Genomic DNA, 20,540 nt, shown 5'->3' on the forward strand with positions numbered 1-20,540 from the left:
TGCATATTCTATGAAATTCTGAAAACATGGGCAAACATGCAGCAGCAAGTGTATTAAATAATATGAAATTAATGATGGCTTTGGAGGCAGATGAGTTTGGCTGGCATTTAATCATATGTTTATTTTGTTATATAAATATATTGCAAGTCATTTTTACACAGACAAGTTTTTATAGGTTTGATTATGTGCATTCTCTCGTTTGCCAACTGTGTTCCTGAGTTACACCACTCTTTCTCTGGACTAATGGTTCAAATGAAAAGGAGTTTCTGATTTAACAAGCTGAGAAAGACAAGGCCATATCTTTCTATTCACTTATACAAGAGATCTCTGAGGTGCTTTTGAAAAAAAAGACTTTTCAAAGGGGAATTTTTTTCAGAAAACTTTAACTATGATACCTCCTATGAAATATATTACATTAATTATATTTGCAATTTTGCTTGATCAGAAATATTTTTCCTGCTGATTTGACCTGAAAGCAACCTGCTTAGATAGCAGCATTTCCCCATGACCATAAATTTCAAATTTTATTAGTTGTAGTTTTTGCTGAATCTTATCAGGTGTTTTTTCCAGTACTAATTGTAGTCTAATGCCATCCTAGTAAATTAAAAAAAATATATTCTTTATATTAATCTCTGCTTATTTTCTCATTATCATCAGCTCTCCTGTATACATCATAGCTCAAAATAAGTTTTTATTTCAACCAGCAGTAAGAATACCATGCACTTCTTTCTTTGTATTTCAGCTGCTTCCTAAGAATTGCTGAACTCTGTAGACAGATTTTTTTTCTTTCTCTTCCCATCTCATACCTAGGTATTAAACAGCAAGTAATTACTGCTTTCTCTCTTTTTCTTATACTATCCTTTTCTCCCCAGTTTGTTTTATTTCGAGTGATTTAAATGCTGATGTCAAGTTCCTCCTTTGGTGAAAGACACGGAAATAAAGGTAGTATCAGCACAGGTCTTCAGGATTGCTTCAGTTTTTCTTTGGCAACATGCCCCTGCTGCCTAAGGATCAGGCTGGGTAAGTAAAGGTAGTGTGGTTCCCAGAGGAGGGTATTTCTTGGCTTGTCTCTTGTTACACCAAGTTGCCACTTGTTAATGACTGCCATGTCATAAATGTTAGTAGTCTTAGGAACACCCAGAAGCCTCAAAGAGAGGTGGCTACTCTGAGGCTTGTGTTTTTTCTCCAAAGAAAAACCACTATGAACCCTTCTAGCACTGAGAATTACATTCTTCATCCTTTTCTCTCAGCTTCCTGCCCTCTCACCAAGACATACTCTCTTCCTTACTTTCTGTCCACTCTCACCTTCTTACTTGCTTTATTCAGCTTCCCAAAGACTTTCTCAGGCTTCTTAAAAGTTCACTTCCATCTCCCTATGTGCATGTGTGTTCATAAATATCCACTTTGTCCCTCTTTACCTTGTCTTATCAGTTCGGCCTTGTGCAGCATCTGATATTCAGCATCTGACCTATTTTGGGGAAAAAATTCCCTTTACAGGAAAGAATAAGAATTCTCTCTTGGGGAATTTTATGGATACGGTTTTGAGTGTATGTTTCTATAAGGCAGTCTGACCAGAAGATGTCCGAAGCAAAAAGACTTACAGACATTTTCATTGAATATTTGTTAAACCTAAGACTCTAAAATTTAACTTCTTTTCTTAGATGCAAGTTTACTTAACAGCATCTCAAGTGCTTATTAACTAGACCTGATGTTAGGTTCCCTTAGATTTCTGCTAGATTTAATTATACAGGGGAATCAGTTTCTTACATTATTTTGACATTATAAGAAAGCCGGAATACATTAAAGTCAGTATCAGACAAAATAAGAATCCCAAAATAGTGTAATTATAGGACTTGTAGAGAGCTGAGAAACAGAAATATGGTAATGAAATGCTGAAAAGCATTCAAGAAAGCAGAAAAGTGTTTGTTTTGTTTTTTTAAAGAAAATATTACAAAGAAATAAAGAATCATGGGGTCATTGAATTGAAATAGGGATAGAACAGAGGTTAAGGAAATAGCAAGACTAAACAGAGTTGAGAAGTGTTGCAAGTAGATATGGAACAAATTATTAATTTATTTTTTAGAAATGGTTAATACCTAGGTTTACTTTAGCAGTCAGCATTAGGGCTGGGATTAGGATGGGGTTGCATTAGGACTGAGTGGCTGCACTGGTGCTGGTGGCACACCAACGGGATATGGACAATAGGTGGACCTTTTTAGGAGCTATTAATCATCCTGTTTTCACTTCAGTGCTGTGATGTATACCTGGGGCACTGTGTCCCCACCAGTGTCTTTTTAGTCAAGGCAGTCTTGCACCTCAGGTACCTCCAGCTATTCCTCAGTTCTGCTTCAGCACTTCTGTTGCCTTCTCCATCCTCTGCTGGAAAAATCATAAAAGAACCCAGTAGATCTCACAACCTGCTCTTGAGCTATGAAAGCAGAATGTGACCCAGTATTTTTGATAGGAGAAACTTACCCTATAATTGGAAAAGTAGCAGTCCTGGGAGAAGAGAGCCAGAGAATGTGGCTATATATCCTATTTCATCAGCTTTCCTCAACCATGGAGAGTCCCTTGCAATGCCTCTGAAAGCCACTCTCCCTTTTGTTGAAGAGAAGCTGAGTAAAGGAGAAAGTTTTCTGAAAGGCACACTCACAGGGAACAGTTGTAGGTGCACATGATGCATTCTGGTCTCAGTTGTGCCATCTGGAAGAAAGACTGCCTTGTACTTTTTTATAGTCACTATGAGTTTTCGAAACCTTAAGAGGAAAATAATAATTTTGTTTTCTTGGGTGACTTGGTCAAAAGAGTGCTTTGCTCTTCCACGAGAGGATGAGTTTTAACTGTAATACAACTGAGTAACTGCAGCAATGCTAATGAAAAAACAGCACCATGAAGCAGCCATGAAAACATGTTTTAGTAGTCATCACTTGAAGGACAAAGTACAAAACTAAAATCTGAAGTGCTAAATAACTTCTATAGGTTGTCAGATAAGATTTCTGAGATAAGACCTGAGATAGTAAAAAAGAGCTGAAAGAATTCAAAGCAAAATAGAATTTTAGCTTCTAAATAAAATGAAAGACTTATCCTGTACAGGGAAAAAAAAAAAAAAAAACCAAACTAGAAAATCTTTCTGGAACATGTGGAAGTGTTCTGAGAATAGATGTAGTAAGAGCAAGCTCAGATTAATTAATCTTTTGAATTTTGGTGTTAGAACTATTATGCAGGAGTCAATTACTTTGCTGTAAAGGAAAAACTAAAATAGTTGCAGGCATGATGAGGAAGAATGGACTGATTAAGTCAACACAGTAGTCTTTCTAATCACTGGGGAGAGAGTAAAATTTTTGTGAAGCCTTATAAAGGAAAAGCAAACAGAGCTGCAGACTAACTGTACACTACCATTCAGTATAAACTAATCTTGAATCTTCCTGCTGAGAGAGTAGGTAGGACGCCTATTCTGTGATATATTCAGTGTAGGAGCCTGATCCAGAATCTTTTTACTGGTGGAAAATCAATGCAGTTATTCTTGGCAGAAGAAGGAGAGTAGATAAGTACAGGATTTATTCCTGAAGATGGAATAGAAGGTGCTCTGTCTCTGAAAATGGTGGTCTACTGCTTTTTGCAGTACAATATTCCCTGGACACGTTTTCCCCAAGAAACATGGTCTTTTATTGATTTAGGTATTCTCATGGCTTGTAAATGGTTTCTTTAAGAAGCTGGCTTATTGGATCTTTGCTGGGTGGACAAAGGGAGAGGCTTTCTGGAAGTACAATGTTAATGTGGAACCAGTACAACTCATTAGATTAAATTAATGTCTTAATTTTTGTCTATTTAGTGACCACTTTAAATAGAACTGAATTTAATTTTTTTATACTCAACAAATCTGGAAAAGAGGGCTATTCTTTTTATCTATTTGTAATGACTGAGCTTCATATGAAATTTGGAGGAAATCTTTTATGTCCACTGGGGTATTGTTCTCTGAAATAAAAAGGGTTTTATTCATGTGCTCCATGTGCTCATATTCTTCTCTTTCAATTTTATTCGCCCAACAAAAAATAATCCGCCTTTCAATACAATGCAGTTAAATGAAAGCCAGTGATCCTTTTTATATTATTTCATAAGTTGACACAGTAAATTAAAGTTTGAAAAGTTTTATGAAATTTAGTTATGGGATTCTTGAACAACAGATGGTGGATAAACACTCTACACTCTGAAATTTGGTATTCATAGCACTTGTTCTGTCTGAGCTGTGGGTTCACTCTCTGTGGATGACTCACGCAAAAATATGCATTCACAGATAATGCAGAACAAACTTAAGTTTAGATCTGAATTTTTTGTGCTTTCCTGACTGTGTGTCTAAATGTTCCTAATGAAGCCGTCTGACTTGCTGCTCTGTGTATGTCGTGCTATTTTGTTGAAAGGGAGATATTTTTGTTAATTGTCATAATGGTTTTCATCTTTGTGCTGGCATTTAAAAAAAAAATTCCTACTAATTAAGAAGCATTAAGAAGCCAAGGTGACAGTGAGAAGATACTAATTTGTTCTTGTAAGTCAGTAAATTTTAAAAAGTCATTCCTCAGTGAAGTAAGTGGGTTAGTCACGTGCTTGCTCTGTTTCACCAAAGTACTCTTTACTCATTATTGTTAAATTTGACTGGGAAATAATTTTTTTTTTAAATAATTTAAAACAACTTTTGCAGAAATATTTTAATTTAAATGAAACAAAGCTCTTTAAGCATGTTGTCTCAAAAGGTGTATTGAACACTTTGGAAGAACAGAGGGTGGATGGTGATGCCAGACATGCAACATGTTCTGTTCTCTCTGTGGTGTCGGCACATGTAATGGTGGTGTAGGCTCAAAGATGGGGCATGTTTAAAACCAGGCTTTTTAGAAAGGGTCAAGTCAAATATTTTTTACTTAAGTGCCCAAGCATTCTATTTGTCTGGTGTAATATTAATTTCCATGTAAAATCGTATCTCTAAATCTCAGTATCATGTTGCAGCTTTTGGTGCAGATCTAACAGTTGCTTGAGGCAAAGGTTGAGATCTTGTCTATTAGAGTCACATGAAAAACTTTTAATTTGGTTTCAAAAGCTTCAGAAATTTCTCTGATATTATTCCAAATCCTCATACTGCTTTTTCATTTGTTGTTTCAATAGCATATCTTGAATTCTACAAAGAATTTCCTTGAAGCCACTTGTTACATTAATTGTAATGCATATTGTGGCATATTAGTATTTTTGTAAACCAATATTGAGTAACTTCAACTTCTCACTGAACTGAAGTATTAATCAGAATTAAAATTTACTCTCTCTGTTTAGCTACATAATTATCAAATTTCTTTTTCTGGTTTTATATTTCTGTGGCTTAAAAGTGTTAAATCATTAAATGCATTGAAATCTATTATCCCCTTTGTACTGATGCATATAACTGTAAAAATTCAGAATAGGCAAAGCTCATGATGTGTTTCTGAATCTTGAACAGGGAAAGGAGATGGGCTAATACTTGCCCGTCATTGTGTGCCATTGTCCTCTTGTGCGAACTCCATGTTGTAGGAAAGAAAATTTTAAACCTTATAAATCTCTGTGGAAGTGACTGTAGGGGGTTATGGAAGTGAATGCAGGAGGGAAATATCTGGGGGAGATTCATATGGATCAAGAGTCTTTAAATTGTTACAGCTGTATTGGCAAATGTCCCACTTAAATTTAAAAGGAATTAAGAAAAAAGTGTCAAGATACGTTTTACTTACACATACACACACCTCATATTTCCAAACATCTCAAAAAAAAATCTTTGCCAGATATAAAGCATTTCATTTTATTTTATCTTATTTTATTTCATTTTATTTTATCTTATTTTATTTTATTTTATTTTATTGGAATCTTGAGTATACCCAATGTGCACCAAAACATTTCAGGTATTGTTAAAACAGTCACATTGCCTTGTAGAGAAAGCTGAGGCAGCCACTGAACTGGACTGCTGCATGTAGAACAGCCATCTCCTCTTTCCTGTTCATGCATCCCACCACATCTGATTATCAAGAAAACAAGTACATTCTTAAAGTTTTTCCCTCTTAAGACCAATCTTTAACAGCCATTTCATTTGGCAGTTGAAAGCTGTTTGTTAATTCACTGATTGTTGCTTTTATTCAGAATCTAAGCCCTTCTGATGGTGTCAGCTTTGGCATAAAACAAGCATATGCATAACTTACGGATTTTGGTCATGTCTTATATTATCACTGTGACAGTACATCCCACAGGCTTCCTGTGTCAAATGTACTGTTCAGTGGTGAGATTCTTTTGATTACAGGTATCCCACGAGTTTCTCAATAAAAAATGTCAGTCTTTACCTTCTGCATAGATCTTTTTATTTGTTGGATGACACTTTGGAGACAATGAAAAGCCTTAATAGATGCTAAAAAAATAATTTGACATGATACTTACATAGTTCTTTGATGGAATTCTACCCTTCACATATATTTTTTAAGAAGTAGCTTGCATTGCAATGACAATGTGTAATTTATTTTCTAGCTGTAGAATTTTAATGACAAATGTTATTTCAGCTGGAAAATTCAGTCTTCCCCTTTGCTTTTTAAGAAGATTGCCATTATTAGCAGTAGGTTTATACGAGTCTACTTAGGCATGCAAAATAAAATTCTGACGCTGAACAGAGTTTGTGGATTTTACAAAGTGTAATGACAATGTACTATGGAAAAGACATATGCATTCATGTATGTTTAACTTTACATTGCATTGATGCCTATCATGGGAATGGGGAGATTCTTAATGTTTAAAATTACCCTGCTTGTGCTTTGAATAGGATTTTAAACAAACATAAAACCAAAAGAAAATAAATATTTAATATGTATTAATGAAAATAATAAAGATCTTTGTGTTAAATATTTTGGGACAATACCTACTATTCTCTGTACTGAATTTCCAGACGGAGTCTTGAGAAAAACAAGTGAAGGTACTGCAAATGGTTTCTTCTAATTGTTTCTACCTTTGTCTGTATATAACAGATGGCAGGGTGAAAGTTGGATGCAAAACATTAATCACCAACTTTTTTGAGGTATCTTCTTTTTTTTCTACCTCTACTTTGGCAGAAATTTTCTCTTACAAGTTTTCTTGGGGGAAATGTGTAAAGTGGAAGGAAGAGGATTCACAATCATCATAAGAATACTTATCCAGGGTGTGGGAAAATGGGACTGGCATGCCTCCTCTGCCTGATCTGTAACAGGGATTTATCCGTGATGAATGCCTACTTTTGCCCAGGTGTGTCTTTCTCCTGTTGGACCTGTTGCACTTTGAATATACAACTATATATTCATTAGATCAGATAGTGTGCCTAGTGATTAGGGCACTCCTTTGAAATGTAAACCCCACTGGTGCCTGTTCAGAGCAGTAGTTCGGTTCAGGTTTTGCAGACAAGATGAGTTCCTCATCACTGACCTGCTGGTTATTCTGATCTCATTCTCTCTCTTTCTTGCTTTTTAAAACCCTTTCTTGCCTCAATTTTCTCTCTCATTTTAGAGCACAAATTGCATGCCAGGACTATGAAACTATTAAATGAAAGTTGATTGCAACTGATAAATGTATGTGAAACATTTTGACTTGTGCCAATTTGCATGTTGATGAGTTGCAATGCAGAAGTGTCTCTTTCTGTGCAGTATAGAGAGAGGGTATGTGGCATGCTTACCCTAATTGAAAATGTTCTGCTGAACATGTTTTAAAAGACAGGTAAAATGGATTACACCTATCTTGTACGAAAAAAGCACAATCATCCAAAAGAAGATTCTTTCCTCATTCTTGTAGCTCCAGATATTCTACTGATGTAACAAATCAGGATTTTAGGGGTGTTATTCCTGAGGATTTTAGTAATATTCGGTGCCGTGCTTCAAAACCCAGTACCATTCCTTAGCTCTGAAGGGGATGTGAGAATTCCCTCTCCTTTAGGAGGAGGACATGGGAATTAACAAGTCATGAAGTAGTTAATATGTGTGTTCAGGAGTTAAAGAGAGAAGGCTTCACTGCTTGGGGTACTTAGAAATGCTGAGTTATTAATAATTTTCTTTTGAACTGAAATTGCTTCCTTCTCTGATTTTTTCCAATATTGTTGAAAAGTTAGCATGAGAGGCTATAGTATCAGGAGGATACTGCTTCTTTTCTGTGACTATTTTATGAGTAAAATTTCAAACCCATTCACATTGCTGAAGTATACTCAAGGAGTCACATAGTTCACTTCCTGAAGGGATATTTTTTCTAGGTTTTATTTTGCATTGTTAGTTTACTGTCTGGGTGATATATGGAATATGTTCCAGGAACACAGCAGAAACTGGGCTTTCATGGTTTTTTTCATGTTGCCTATAACAGGAATCTCAGCTTTATTTCTGAGAGTGGTTACTCGTAAAATGAACCAACAAAATGGGTCTTTAGTGACAAAAACAATACAGCTAATACTAAGAGAACTAGATATGAAGTGTTAGGAACTAAAAGATTGGATTTTCAAAAAGTGTTTACCTGTAGCCTGTCTGTTTCTTTTGAAGTAGGTGGCGTTTCTGTCAGACATCAATAGGAATAGGTTTATTCTTTTGAAAATTCTGCTCATCAAACTTGTTACTGTACTTAAATATGCTTATCTGTGAGCAAGCCATGTGTGTTTGACCCAGAGGCATCTCCAACTGTGGTCTTTCCATAGAGAATCTAAGATCAAGTGAAAATGTCTTTGTTTACTTTTGCCTTTCTTCTTAAAAGTTGTGCATTGGTAATTTCTAGTCTAACCTCCCTTCTTCTGGTAGGAAGCTTGGCTTAGCCTCCGTCTCTTTCCCAGCCTGCCTTCCTACCACTTCCAAAAAGGCAGAAGTGGCATCTCCCTCCTTTCTGGGGAGGAAAGGACTTTCTTTTTTCCATGAATCACAAGACCATTATTCTCTGCCAGTGAATCACTGACAAACACCTTTAAAATAACGTTACTAAACCTGAAAATTGCTATTAACTTATCTTAGGTATTTTTAAGATATGATTCATTACCATGACACTTGTAAGTAGGATGTGGGAACTTTAAAATTCCTTTGAATTTCCAACCAAAAAAAGAATCGGAGATTGTATGTTATTAGACAACTGCTGTTGGGAATGGTAGTCTGGATCTGTTGCGCAGTGTTGCGTGTATTTGTTTATGTATGTGCATAGTGCATTGAGAACACTACCAACCACTTGACAAGTGTTGATGTAGGTAAAGGAACAGTGAATCTTACCTCAACTGGTTTCTAGAAGGACAGGAAAATACCACCTAAGGAATGTTTTCCCCGAGTTTGGCAAACATATACCTGGTTAAAAAATCCTCTTCACTTCTTTCCCCCAGAAGAACACCTGTAGGATTGATTTTTCTAATGTAAAGAACTGTGCATTTCTCATTTGACAAAATTAATTTGTTTAGGTCCAAAGAACCGTATGAAAGTTATACAAGGTGCAGTTTTAGCCATGAGTTTCATCTGACATTTATAGAGAGATCATGTCAAAAAAGTCTCTGCACCTAAGAATGTACAGTTATAAATCTTGGAAAAGGAGATTTTGTGGAGACATATATATACAGACACAAAACATTTTAGTATCAAGTTATTGTTAAGATAAAATTAAGAAGGGAAGTTTTTAGTGACTGAACTATTCCTAGTCTTGCAGCAGATTTCGAAACATGTTTTGTATTTGTGACACTTGTGTTTAATAGAAGCAGAGAATAATTCAGTTTGGAAGGATTCTGTGGAGGTCATCTTGTCCAAGCTCTTTCACAGAAACATCTTTGAAGTTGTTTTAGATGGCTCAGGGTCACAGTCAGTCAGGTTTACTAAGAATAAGGGAAAAAATGGACACTGAAATGAAATGTTACAACAAAACAGGGTGACCACAAAGTTATGAAAATTATATTTAGATGTGTCTGTGAAAATGAGTGAATTACATTTTATTTATCCTTCTTTGTATTTCTTCTCAATAAAATCTATAATTGAGCATCATGGGAAATTCCTGAAAGAAAATTCTTGAGTGTTATTCAACATATGAATGTATTTCAAAATCTTGCTTTAATTTATATTAAAAGAGAAGGTCATGCTAAGCTCTGCATGCTTAGGCACTGGAGTAGTGCAGTGGTGGAAAGGTAAATGATGCAACAGCAAGAATACTCAGTTATTTGCTTCTAGGATTTGTGCTTGAACTTCTAACCCCTAGGGGCCTTTTAGTTCATTAATAGTTTACCTTTATATTCCAGATTACATGCCCTGAAGATCATGATTTTGAATAAGGCAGTGAATTAAGAGCTTTACTCATGCATTTGCTTTGATGCAAGATTAAATAAGAGTTGGAAAGAAAATATTATCAAAATCTTATAATGGATGTAAACATGTTAGAATTTTAACCTTAATGATTAAGCACATATCTATTCTACTAAAGAAATACAACCCAAGAAAATGTTGGAATATGTTAAGAATATGCTAAACAAAAACCCCCAACCAAACTGCAAGAACAACTAAATACACTCATGTCATGTCTGTGAATACGACAGTCAAATAGAAAAGAATAGCTTAGACAGTAACTTAGAACTTGGGTTTATTCCAGCACTTGTGATACTTCAGGGGTCTCAAATTCCCTTAAGTGCTTTGCACAGCAATGCTGTAGTGATCATGCAATCTGTCAAAATAAACCCATTTAGGCATGCAGCAGTTTTTCAACACAAAGATTTAGGGCTACAAACTGGTTTAACCAAGGAGTTTCCACAGAATCTCAAGACATCTATTGGGGTTTTCGTAGTGCTGAATTTTCAGCAGAAGGGGATGAGAGGTGTCATCATTAGAGAGGAACTGAAGTCAGCAGCAGGAGTTTTCTTCTTTGCTTTTAATTGCTACCACTGTGTGCCGAAACCCTGTTGGTTTCCATGGCTTCAGTAAAATCAGGTTTCTGTTCCCTAAGTCCTTGTACAAGATGTGACTGTCTCCTTCTGTCATAGAGTTACATTTAAACATGTCTTAATTTCCTCAGTTTTTGCAGATAATTGCATTGTAAAAGTTTTAGTGATGATCCTGTCAAAGTTTTATAAGCAGCTTGCCTCTTGAATAAGGTTTGCTGTTCTTTCAATTCTTTTTAGTGTTTTAATCTATGCCCTGTTCTTCCCCACCCCTCTTATGTCAAGTTGCTATTATCACTTAGTGGGTGCTTTCCTTTCCTTGGTCGTACTTTTTCACTTTCTGTTGTGTAGCCCTGGAGCTCAGAAAGCTCTCAGGTCTTGCTGATGAGAAGTCTACAGCTACACGGGAGTGACACCACATGACAAAGAAAGATAGACCTTTTTTTTTTTTTTTTTTTTTTTTTTCCCCCCAAGTGAAGTGAAACTTTTGACTCCCCAGGACCAGTATTTCCGTGCTCCAATTTTGTGATGAAAAATTTTGAATATTTAGTTTTCTCTCATACTGGTTTTCACATACTCATCAGACTGCTTTTTGTGACATTGTTTGCTATCACTGTACGTGGCCAACTAAAGGATATATGTTGCCTCACTTCTCTCTCTGAGATAGAACAGGCAAGGTCATGTGATCCCATAATGCTGGAAAAGATAATTCCTGCTGATAATGCTGAAGTAGGACAAGAAACACCTTGAAGAATAAAACTAGTCATACGTGTCTGTCACAGCTCAGAGGCTGTTAATGTGAACCTAATAGAGTGAAATAGTGAAAACCAAATCTGGAAAGAATTCATATCTATTCTTTTGCTACAATCTGTGTAGAAACAGAAGATACACTATCACCTTTTCATGAGTTACTTCACTTTGGAAGTGATTTCATTCCTTGTCTAAATTTGCTGTTTTACATCATTGTAGATTTCATGTGTACTATGAAAAATCAAATCCCTTGGATCATTTTTTTAAATACATCTTTTTTGAAAACCGTACTTGATCTGTGCAGTGTTGAGAGAACAATATTACTCTACAGCTATCAAGTGAGAGTAAGCATACGAAGCAGTTGTAGTCATGTGTTTTGTGGTTTTGTAATGAATGTGCTGAACCTGATAAGGGGCTTGAAAACAAATGGCACCATGAGAGATGAAAATCTGTACCATATGGTGCATGATATAACTATGGAGTCTCAAAACTCTGACTCTAGGGAGTGTGCCAGTGTATGTGGGAGAAGTGAGAATTTCATGAATTATGTTACTCTTGAGTAGGTTTGAAAGTAAAAAGGAGTTCAACAGTACTCTGATAAATATGCAAATTTTCTTTTCTCTGAATGAGACATGAATGCAGCTTTGATGCTTAGGCTTTTGAAACTAGGGCTTTGGACAAAACACTGGAGAAGAAAAGTACAATACAGTATAGCATGTGCAAATACCTGAAAACGTTGGTGAAATGACTGAAGTCTAAAGACAGAACTAGATGTGGCAGGATTAGAGTGGGAGACGGCAAAAGAACCACACACTGTGTGGCAGAAAATGGTTTGGTTATTTAGCATGTGTCACTCTTTCTTCAGAATATAAAAACAGTGCTAGCATAAATGCCAGATTGTGAAAGAATTGCAGAGCAGAATCCTGTCTTAAAGATCTTAGTGCTTTGAGTAGGTGGGTTCAACAAACATTTTCTATCAAAATCCTGCATTGGATGAAAGTGTGTTGCATGTTATAAAGTCACCTATTTGTTTCAGTGGGATGAAACATTAGCGTGTTAAACTGTTGTTTGCAATGTGGCTGTGTGCCGTTGAGCTGGGCATTGCTGAGCGACAGGTAACATCCCCACTATATCTGTGATGTTAAACCAAGCATGGCTGAGTGAAAAGTAGAAAAAAAACCCCTGTATAGATTCACTGGCAGGTGAATAAAGGAGAGCTGTGGTTTTTAGGTGAGTACTTTGTGGAGAAAAATCTTATTTAACAAAGTCTGCAGAAATACTCAGATGTTTACAGCAATCTCACATGACCATCCTCTTTTTTGGCTTGGTATATCTAGAGGTATTTCCTCCGTAAAGCATCTTAGGTACCAAACTAAGTAACCTTATTTGCTTTAACACAGAAAAAAAGAGAAAGTCTTTCACAGACTACTTCAGAGCTGCAGCTCTGGTCCATATCTAATCCTCCCATGCCAGTTACAGGCAGAGTTGTCAATCTTTTGTCTCATTTGTAGACTATGTAACTTGATTCATTCTGCTTGACCACAGCGCTTAGTATTTTTTTCTCCTGTCCCTTGCCAAAAAAATTAATTCCCCACAGTTTTCTAAGATTGTCTCATTCTCAGCTTTCACTTTCTCATGCTGTTAAGTACTTCTTGGAGAAACCTGGTTTTGTAGAACAAGAGTGAATGTGGTTTTTGGAAGGAGTTTTGGGGTTTTGTTGGTTTTTTGTTTTGATTGCTATTGTGTCTCATGGGAGAAGGAGTTGTCTTTTTCATCTGAAACGGAAGTATCCTGAGGCAAGAACCCTGAGCCAAAGATGGTAACAACCTTAGCCAAGATTCAGATATTGGTGTTCTATAAAATAGCTTTTGTTGTTAAAAAGGTGAGAGATTAATTTTGGGGATAGCAAAAATTTGCTGACTATTTCAGGCAAACTGCTTTGAATATCTGCAGAAAGCAAGTATTGGTTTCATATTTTACTTTTTAAAAGAAACCTATAACTTCACTTAAGCAGAAATGTGAAAATTAAAAATGAGTACAAAAGGATTTAAAAAATTCACTAAAATGTATAAAAGCAAGTTTCAAATTAAAGTGTCTCACAATATGTTTCATAGCGCAAGGGATGTTTTTCCACCACCTGAAATAAACTCAGCAGTAGTTTACGAATTAACATTTCTTGCAGCAATATTTACTTAAAGGAATGTGCTGCTTTTGAAGACTTGAAAGGTAAAACCAAATAAATACCCTTTTTTAAAAAAAGAGCATAATTTCTAAACCAACACTTTATCAGAAGAGTGTGCCTTTCAGAGCAAGAAGGTGCCTGAACTGTAGTAGCTGAAGCTGAGAAGCTTTAGCATTTTCATGCACATATGTGAAATTAAGAAATTGTGACAAATGAATGCCAAGCCTAAACTGCCTTCAGAGGATGTAGCTTATCTTTGTATTAAAGTATTTTGAAATTTTGCATAAACGCGATAAAACCATCATTGCTTAGACTCAAGAACGGTTAGGATTTTCTGAACCTACAGATCATTAATGCTCTTAAAAAGCTGAAGGATAATTCCCATTGTAAAATGCAACAGGCAACTTTTTAAGGAGCACCAGAAACAAAGTTGATAATGTCTTTGACAATTGTAGCAATGGAAGACAATAAAAAAATATAGCATGTCTTTAGGAATCTAGGAATGAGTCAGCTCTCATTCTGTGAGCATTCTCTTGACTAAACTTGCTCTGACCAAGCCTGCAAGTTTAGGCAGCAATTCATACTTTTAATGTCATCTGTAAAAGATGTGAGGGAGAAAAGCATTCCACAAATCTGGCTGTGAACACCAGAGTTCACAGAGTTCCTACTTCTACTCTGGTAGAAGTCTACAGGAAGTCTACAAGAAAAAAAAATTCCTTAAACCCAGTGGGGGGGAAAAAATTAAACACAAAGATTGTATCAGTAATAGAGACTTTGGGAGTATATGTTGTCACCTGAAACAGCTTTCAGGCTCTAGGAAACATTTTGGGAGATATAATTACTCCTTCTGTCTTAGACTTTTCACTAACTGATGGGCTCTGAAACAGGCTTCCTGATATGCTGTGGTGTCAGGGTGAGGTTGCAGCAATAGTTAAGTGAATTCTGTGATGTTCAACTCTATTTTTTTTTCCTTACTTGAATGCTAGAGACTTTCAAAATCATGTCACTTCAGAAGAAGTTATTTTAGGAGCACTGAAGTAATTAACTCACTCAAAAAGCATCTATGTGACTTCTGCTGTCACCTTATTGATTAAAATTAAAAAGAAATTAAAAGGGAGAACAATTTCCATGTGATTGTGGTAAGCCTGTTTAATATGGTAAAATGCAAATCACTTGTCCCTTTTTAAGGGAAGTACTTAGTCTGCTCTTGATATGCATTTCTGATCTCATTTCTGCTTCTTGGACTTACATTCTTCCATGATTTTGTTAAAGACTGAATGCCTTTACATCATTCATAATCAAACTTTGTTCTAAGGCAAATGCAGTCCTTGAGCAGGAAAAAAGAGACAAATGAGACACAATAAGGGCGAAATAATTTGTAGAAGTGTAGGGAAGGCTATCATCCATGGAGAGCTCTACTGTCATGGGAAAATAACTTCAGTAGCTATTGGTGTCAGCTAAACTCTGTTCCTACAGAAGTCAATGTGAAGCACTTCTGACAATTACTCTCTGACAAAATAAAAATGCTGCAGCCTTATGAAATTGGAACTTGATATATGGCTGCTCACAGAGGTGTGTAAAGAGAAGAACACAAAATGGAAGGCTAAGCAAGAAGAAGGATAGGTCTCAAGGCCTTCTGGCTACCCAAAACCAGTACCTGTTGGGGGTTCTTACTCATTTTTGTGATCCTTATTTAGGAGTGTAACAGTCTTGAGGGAAGAGATTCAAACTGTCCACAACTTGCAAGTTTTATTTTCTTTACCTAGCATGTTAATCATCTGTCATCTTATTCTGACCCCGAGTGTTGTGTTTCAGTGTGGGGAGAAGGTGTAATGCCACTCATCTGCAGTCGTGCTGCATTGCTGTCGGAGGTTCTCTGCCACCCCAGGGCCAGAAGAAATATAGCAGGCCTCTTCTCTGCTCAGGCTGAGCTGTAAAGAATTCAGATGGTCCTTGTGCTGTGCAAAGCCCTATTTGAGAAAGTCATAAAGGAGGCAGGCAGGTGTAATAAACCTCAAGACAAAGTGCTGACCTTGCCTTCACAGAAGAGCAGGAAGGCAGCCTCAGGGGCTGGGCTGTGAGAAATTGTTTTGATGTGGTAGTTTGACCTAATTTTCCATGTTTGAAAAGTAAAGCTGAGCCAAGAGACAAATTTGAGCTTGGTGGTAAATCCCTGGGAAGCATGAGATATCCAGCATGAATAGGAAGAAACTCAGGCAATTTTTTTTAAGCCAAAGTGGGCATGTTGTGCTATGCTAAGCCTTTTGTCAGGCTGTGTGCATGACTGGAGCCTTGCAACAGAAGGCCGGGAAGGTAGTAAGAAACTAAACTAGCAATTAAAAAGTACATTCATCCATCTATTGCTGTGCAATTTTATGCAAATCTTCCTTGTATAGTCAGTAACTAATTATATGAGGTTTTTATGGTATTAGAAATTGAGAGCTTGGACAAAGAGATGGGAAGATTTAGGTCAAGAGATAATTTAGCTAATAAGAATTGAACACAAAATTATTTGGATATGAGCCTTATATAAATATAAATGTATATTTGGACATGCTGATAGTGATGTTTGAGCAATACCATTAAAAGTTTGTGGGTCTGAGGCTTGTTCAAACTTCTTTTGTCCCCTGTGTGTTGGGATTTTTTCTGCTGAAGGATCCTGAAATAAAACAGGCAAGCATATTTAGGCCTAAATATGAATCTCAATTAAAAAGTATCAATAGAGTATTCTAAAAGAGGAAGACTTTATCTCCTCTGTATAAGTTGCTATTAATTCTCATTAAGTATTTATCTGCATTGTCCCCAGGCCTCTGAGTTCATAGTTAACTTGCTTTGTTAGCATCCAAGAGATGTAAAGCTTGGAGTAGAAAGAGTACTGGGAATAAACTTGACAGGTATTTATGGGGAACCACTCCCAAACATGAATCAGCATGAGAGAAAGCATGAATGTTCCACCTTGGAAAATGCCGTGGCTAAGTGATGGTTCAGTTGTTGTTTTGGGCTGCGGGATGGCATTTTCATTGGTTAACACGAAATGGGAGGGAGACAGATATGCCAAGAAAAGCTGTGAAGATAATTACCACGCGTGTTTTTTCTGGAATGGGGACAAAGGAGGTGCAAAAACTAAAGGGTGGGGAACCAACCCTTGTAGAATTGTTTGGGAAGCATTGCAGCATTAAACAGTACTTATTTGGAACTTGGAATTACAGCTTGACAAGGGCAATGAGTTCTAGTACAGCAACAGTATACTGGTGAACCTGCACACTAAATGTAGAGAATGGAGAGAAGTGTGAGGGAAGAGGAGAAAGATCTGCACATCAGTATTGCTGCTCAGAACTGAAATAAAGTAGCTTTTAATCAGAATGTTCCTATTGCAATATTTTTCAACCCAAGGCTCTCAAAAAGCCATGAGTGATCATAGCTATGCTTTTAGCCTGGTTGGCCTTGATCTGAGGTACAAAGACAAAAGATTTTTCCATGTAGGCAAGACAAACCCTTCATAAACCATAGTGGGGGGAAAAAAAATGTAATTGCTCTTAACTTCTGTGGCGAGTTTCGGGTGCAGGAAAGCCTTGCAGGGATGTACGTATTTGCCGAGGCAGCTCGTGCCTGACAGCTTGTAGATCCTGTTGATCAAGTCGAGGACTGCAGCCAGAATAATTGCTTGAAATTTTCTGGATACAGAAGTGCCAGTGAGGAGTGCTACCCTGTTCTTTTAAAAGGTTGCTCCTAAGGGGCAGAATCAGAAGAGTCTTGCAGTATAACAGATGCACATTTATGGCTAAATGTCAAGGATAGCACTAATTCTCCCGAGATGTGTGTAGCAGTGTTACCCCATCACTGCTTACAGCCAGCATTGCTGTAGCATTTTTTAGGTCTAAAATGTTAATGGAAAAAGATATGGTAGGAGGGAAAGAGTGAAGACATTATTTCCTCCTAAAAAAATCTAATGCATTTTATGTGATTGACTGTAACAACTAAGCACACCCCACGTTACAGGCAAGCTTTGATAATTTTTTAAAGCTCTTCAGGCACATTTTTTATTATTATATAGCTGTTCGTGTTTTGTGCTAATAATTATGCCCAGATTTGTCCTTGTTACCCTGCTCTTTCCATTTCCCTATCAAAAGTAGGTTTTGGGGATTTGGAAATCTACCCTTACTTCAGACACATGGATCTCTGCATATTTTTTACATCTCTTTGAAGTTAAGAATAAACACAGCAATTTTATTTTTAGAGGTTTGTTGGGGTTCTTTCACTTGGAAATCAAATATTACTCAAGATTTCTAGAAATTTGCCCTTGGTTTTACTAATGTTTTAGGGTTTTTGTTCCAGGCTTCCTGAAGTATGTATAAGTAGTCTTTTTTTCTTTCCTGTTGGACAGTTAGCTTAATTAATCATATGACATATAGAAAGGATTTCAGGAAAATAAAGTATTTAGAGAGTGCATGTTACTGTAAAATGTGCTGTCTAATTAGGCATGTGTTAAAATATTGGGAGAATAACCTGAATCTGAGATGATCCTAATGATGAATGGGAGATTAAATCGAAGATTTATAATGCTGGCCTGGAGGTGTTTGCTAACTGTACAGAAAATATATACAGAGTGTTTCAGTACTATAATGATTTCCATATTACAGCTAGCTGAGAAGCATTAAGATATGTGCAGTCCTAAATCCATTTCCTTGGATTATAAATTAGTTCACAATTATATGCTGATAGCAGAGCTGCACATTGCATGTACATGCGTACTTGAGTAATGAGAACTGTATCTCTTGTGAATACAGAATACTGGTAACAGAATTCAGAATTTGACATGCTGCAGGCAAGCAACACATAGGCTTTCACACACAAAATGCATTACAGTGAATGCATTGAAGTACAGTTGAAAAATGCAGAACTGACATTTGATTTAAATTATTCAAAAAAAAAAAAAAGGATGGAGGTGCCATTTTTATTAGTAACATTTCAAACTAGAACATGACCACAAGCAGCAGTAAAAGAAACAAACTCCCAATATTCTGAGAAGTTGGTGAAAGAAAAGTATTTTAGTGCCCTAAATATGATTGCAGTAGTGTACATATTCTGCAATATATGTGTAGTTATATCATTGTGGTAAGTCTAAATACCTAACTAAAAAATACTTTTGGCTGAGAGGGCTTTAAAGAATCAAGTATTGCATTGAATTTTACGACATCCCCTACACATAAGGGGTTCTTAAACCTGCATTTACGTTTCTATAAATAAGAAAGAATCCCTTAAAAGAGAAGTTAATTCACACAGAAAAAAAGAGAAATAGCATGTATTTAAGGATGACTTATATAGAAAAGTATAACCAATATATACTTCCAAAAAAGAATTAGAATTGTGGTTTTGAAATGTGTGTGAAAAACAGTGACTTAATTTGCCAGTGTATGTATGTGTGTATATATCTATTTCTCTTTCATAATATTCTCACAAATAGTAGAAGCGATAAGTGAAATTATTGAGTGGAGTCTTACATCTTTCAAACATTTTGTTCTAGCAAATCAGTAGGATGAGAGAAATAGTCTTGTTTTGGGGATTATTTTTGGTTTATTTTTTAAAGCATGTCAATCTGAGCAATGGTAACTTTTCAGCAGAAACTAGTGTAGTAAAATACTTCAGAGTTAAATGTTTTTCTCTATTTCTGTTTATAAATGACAGTGATTTTGAAAGCGTTTTTTCAAAGCTCTGAAATGTTTTTAGCCTCTAGCTCTCATTGACTTGGATGAATTAATATTGCTGGTCTGATGCTAATTTATGTGACTGCTTTTGAAAACAAATTTAGGTCAAATCCTGTTTCTGTAGGAGTATCCATTAACTCTGTCACTAACTCCAGGAAATCTTTCTGTTCACAGCCTCTGTTCTTTAACTGACAACTAATTTTTTCTGACTGAGTCACCTGCCTTCATGTATGGGGTTGCCAAAAAAAGTGCTTTCTTTAAGAAGCAAGGATACTTCGCTTATGCACTGCAAACGATTTCTGTAGAAACCTAGCATCTGGGTGATGGATTTACTTTTTATTATTTTTCCAGGGAAATTCCGGCCTGGGGTTCAGTATTGCTGGAGGAACAGATAACCCACACATTGGGGATGATCCTGGGATATTCATTACTAAGATTATACCAGGAGGAGCTGCAGCAGAGGATGGAAGACTCAGGTAAAAACAAGCTTATTATATGTGTTTGGAAACAAAATGCATAATTATTATAATTGTTCTCTGGGAGTGACATGCCAACTGGATCTTTCATGGGGTCAGGGGAAGTAAATGACATGACTGGAGTCTCTTTCTGCTAAGAGAGCTGAGTCAAGGAGCTTAGAGCAACTGAATAAGGGTAGTTAAATCCTGTAAAATGAGGCATTTGATGGTCCCACCTCTTAGTACCAGGTATTTCCTTTAGTGCAAAAGGCAAGATGGGAGCAAGAGGAGGAAACCTGAATATCAGCATGCAAGTCTCTGCCTGGCCTTTGTGTGTTCATGGCTGAAGAACTACACATTGGTCTTACACATTAGGCTGTCAAGACATCCCAAACTACAAAGCCATTGCTAAATAATCACAGCTGTTTGTAGATGCTGCCTGTTATTTGGCTGCAGTAGTGAGATGTGTTTACTGCTGTTTCCAAACATTATTTTGTTCCATGAGGATGGGATGGCTGTGCTGTATATTCTGAGTCATCTCCAGAGTAGTCTGTACTCTGTAG

At 36.4% G+C, this 20,540-nt stretch overlaps 1 protein-coding gene across 26 annotated transcripts in view; it reads left to right on the forward strand.

Moving 5' to 3' along the window:
* The window catches only part of DLG2 (discs large MAGUK scaffold protein 2), a 1,001,253-nt gene that overhangs the window by 650,492 nt on the left and 330,221 nt on the right, over nucleotides 1-20,540 (forward strand). For all 26 annotated transcript variants that reach the window (XM_039562448.1, XM_039562454.1, XM_039562457.1 and 23 more), the window contains one exon: nucleotides 19,874-19,998. In XM_039562448.1, coding sequence (XP_039418382.1) covers nucleotides 19,874-19,998 — 125 coding nt within the window. The remainder of the gene's footprint in view (nucleotides 1-19,873; nucleotides 19,999-20,540) is intronic.

Source organism: Corvus cornix, chromosome 1, assembly GCF_000738735.6.
Source record: "Corvus cornix cornix isolate S_Up_H32 chromosome 1, ASM73873v5, whole genome shotgun sequence".
NCBI lineage: Eukaryota > Metazoa > Chordata > Aves > Passeriformes > Corvidae > Corvus > Corvus cornix.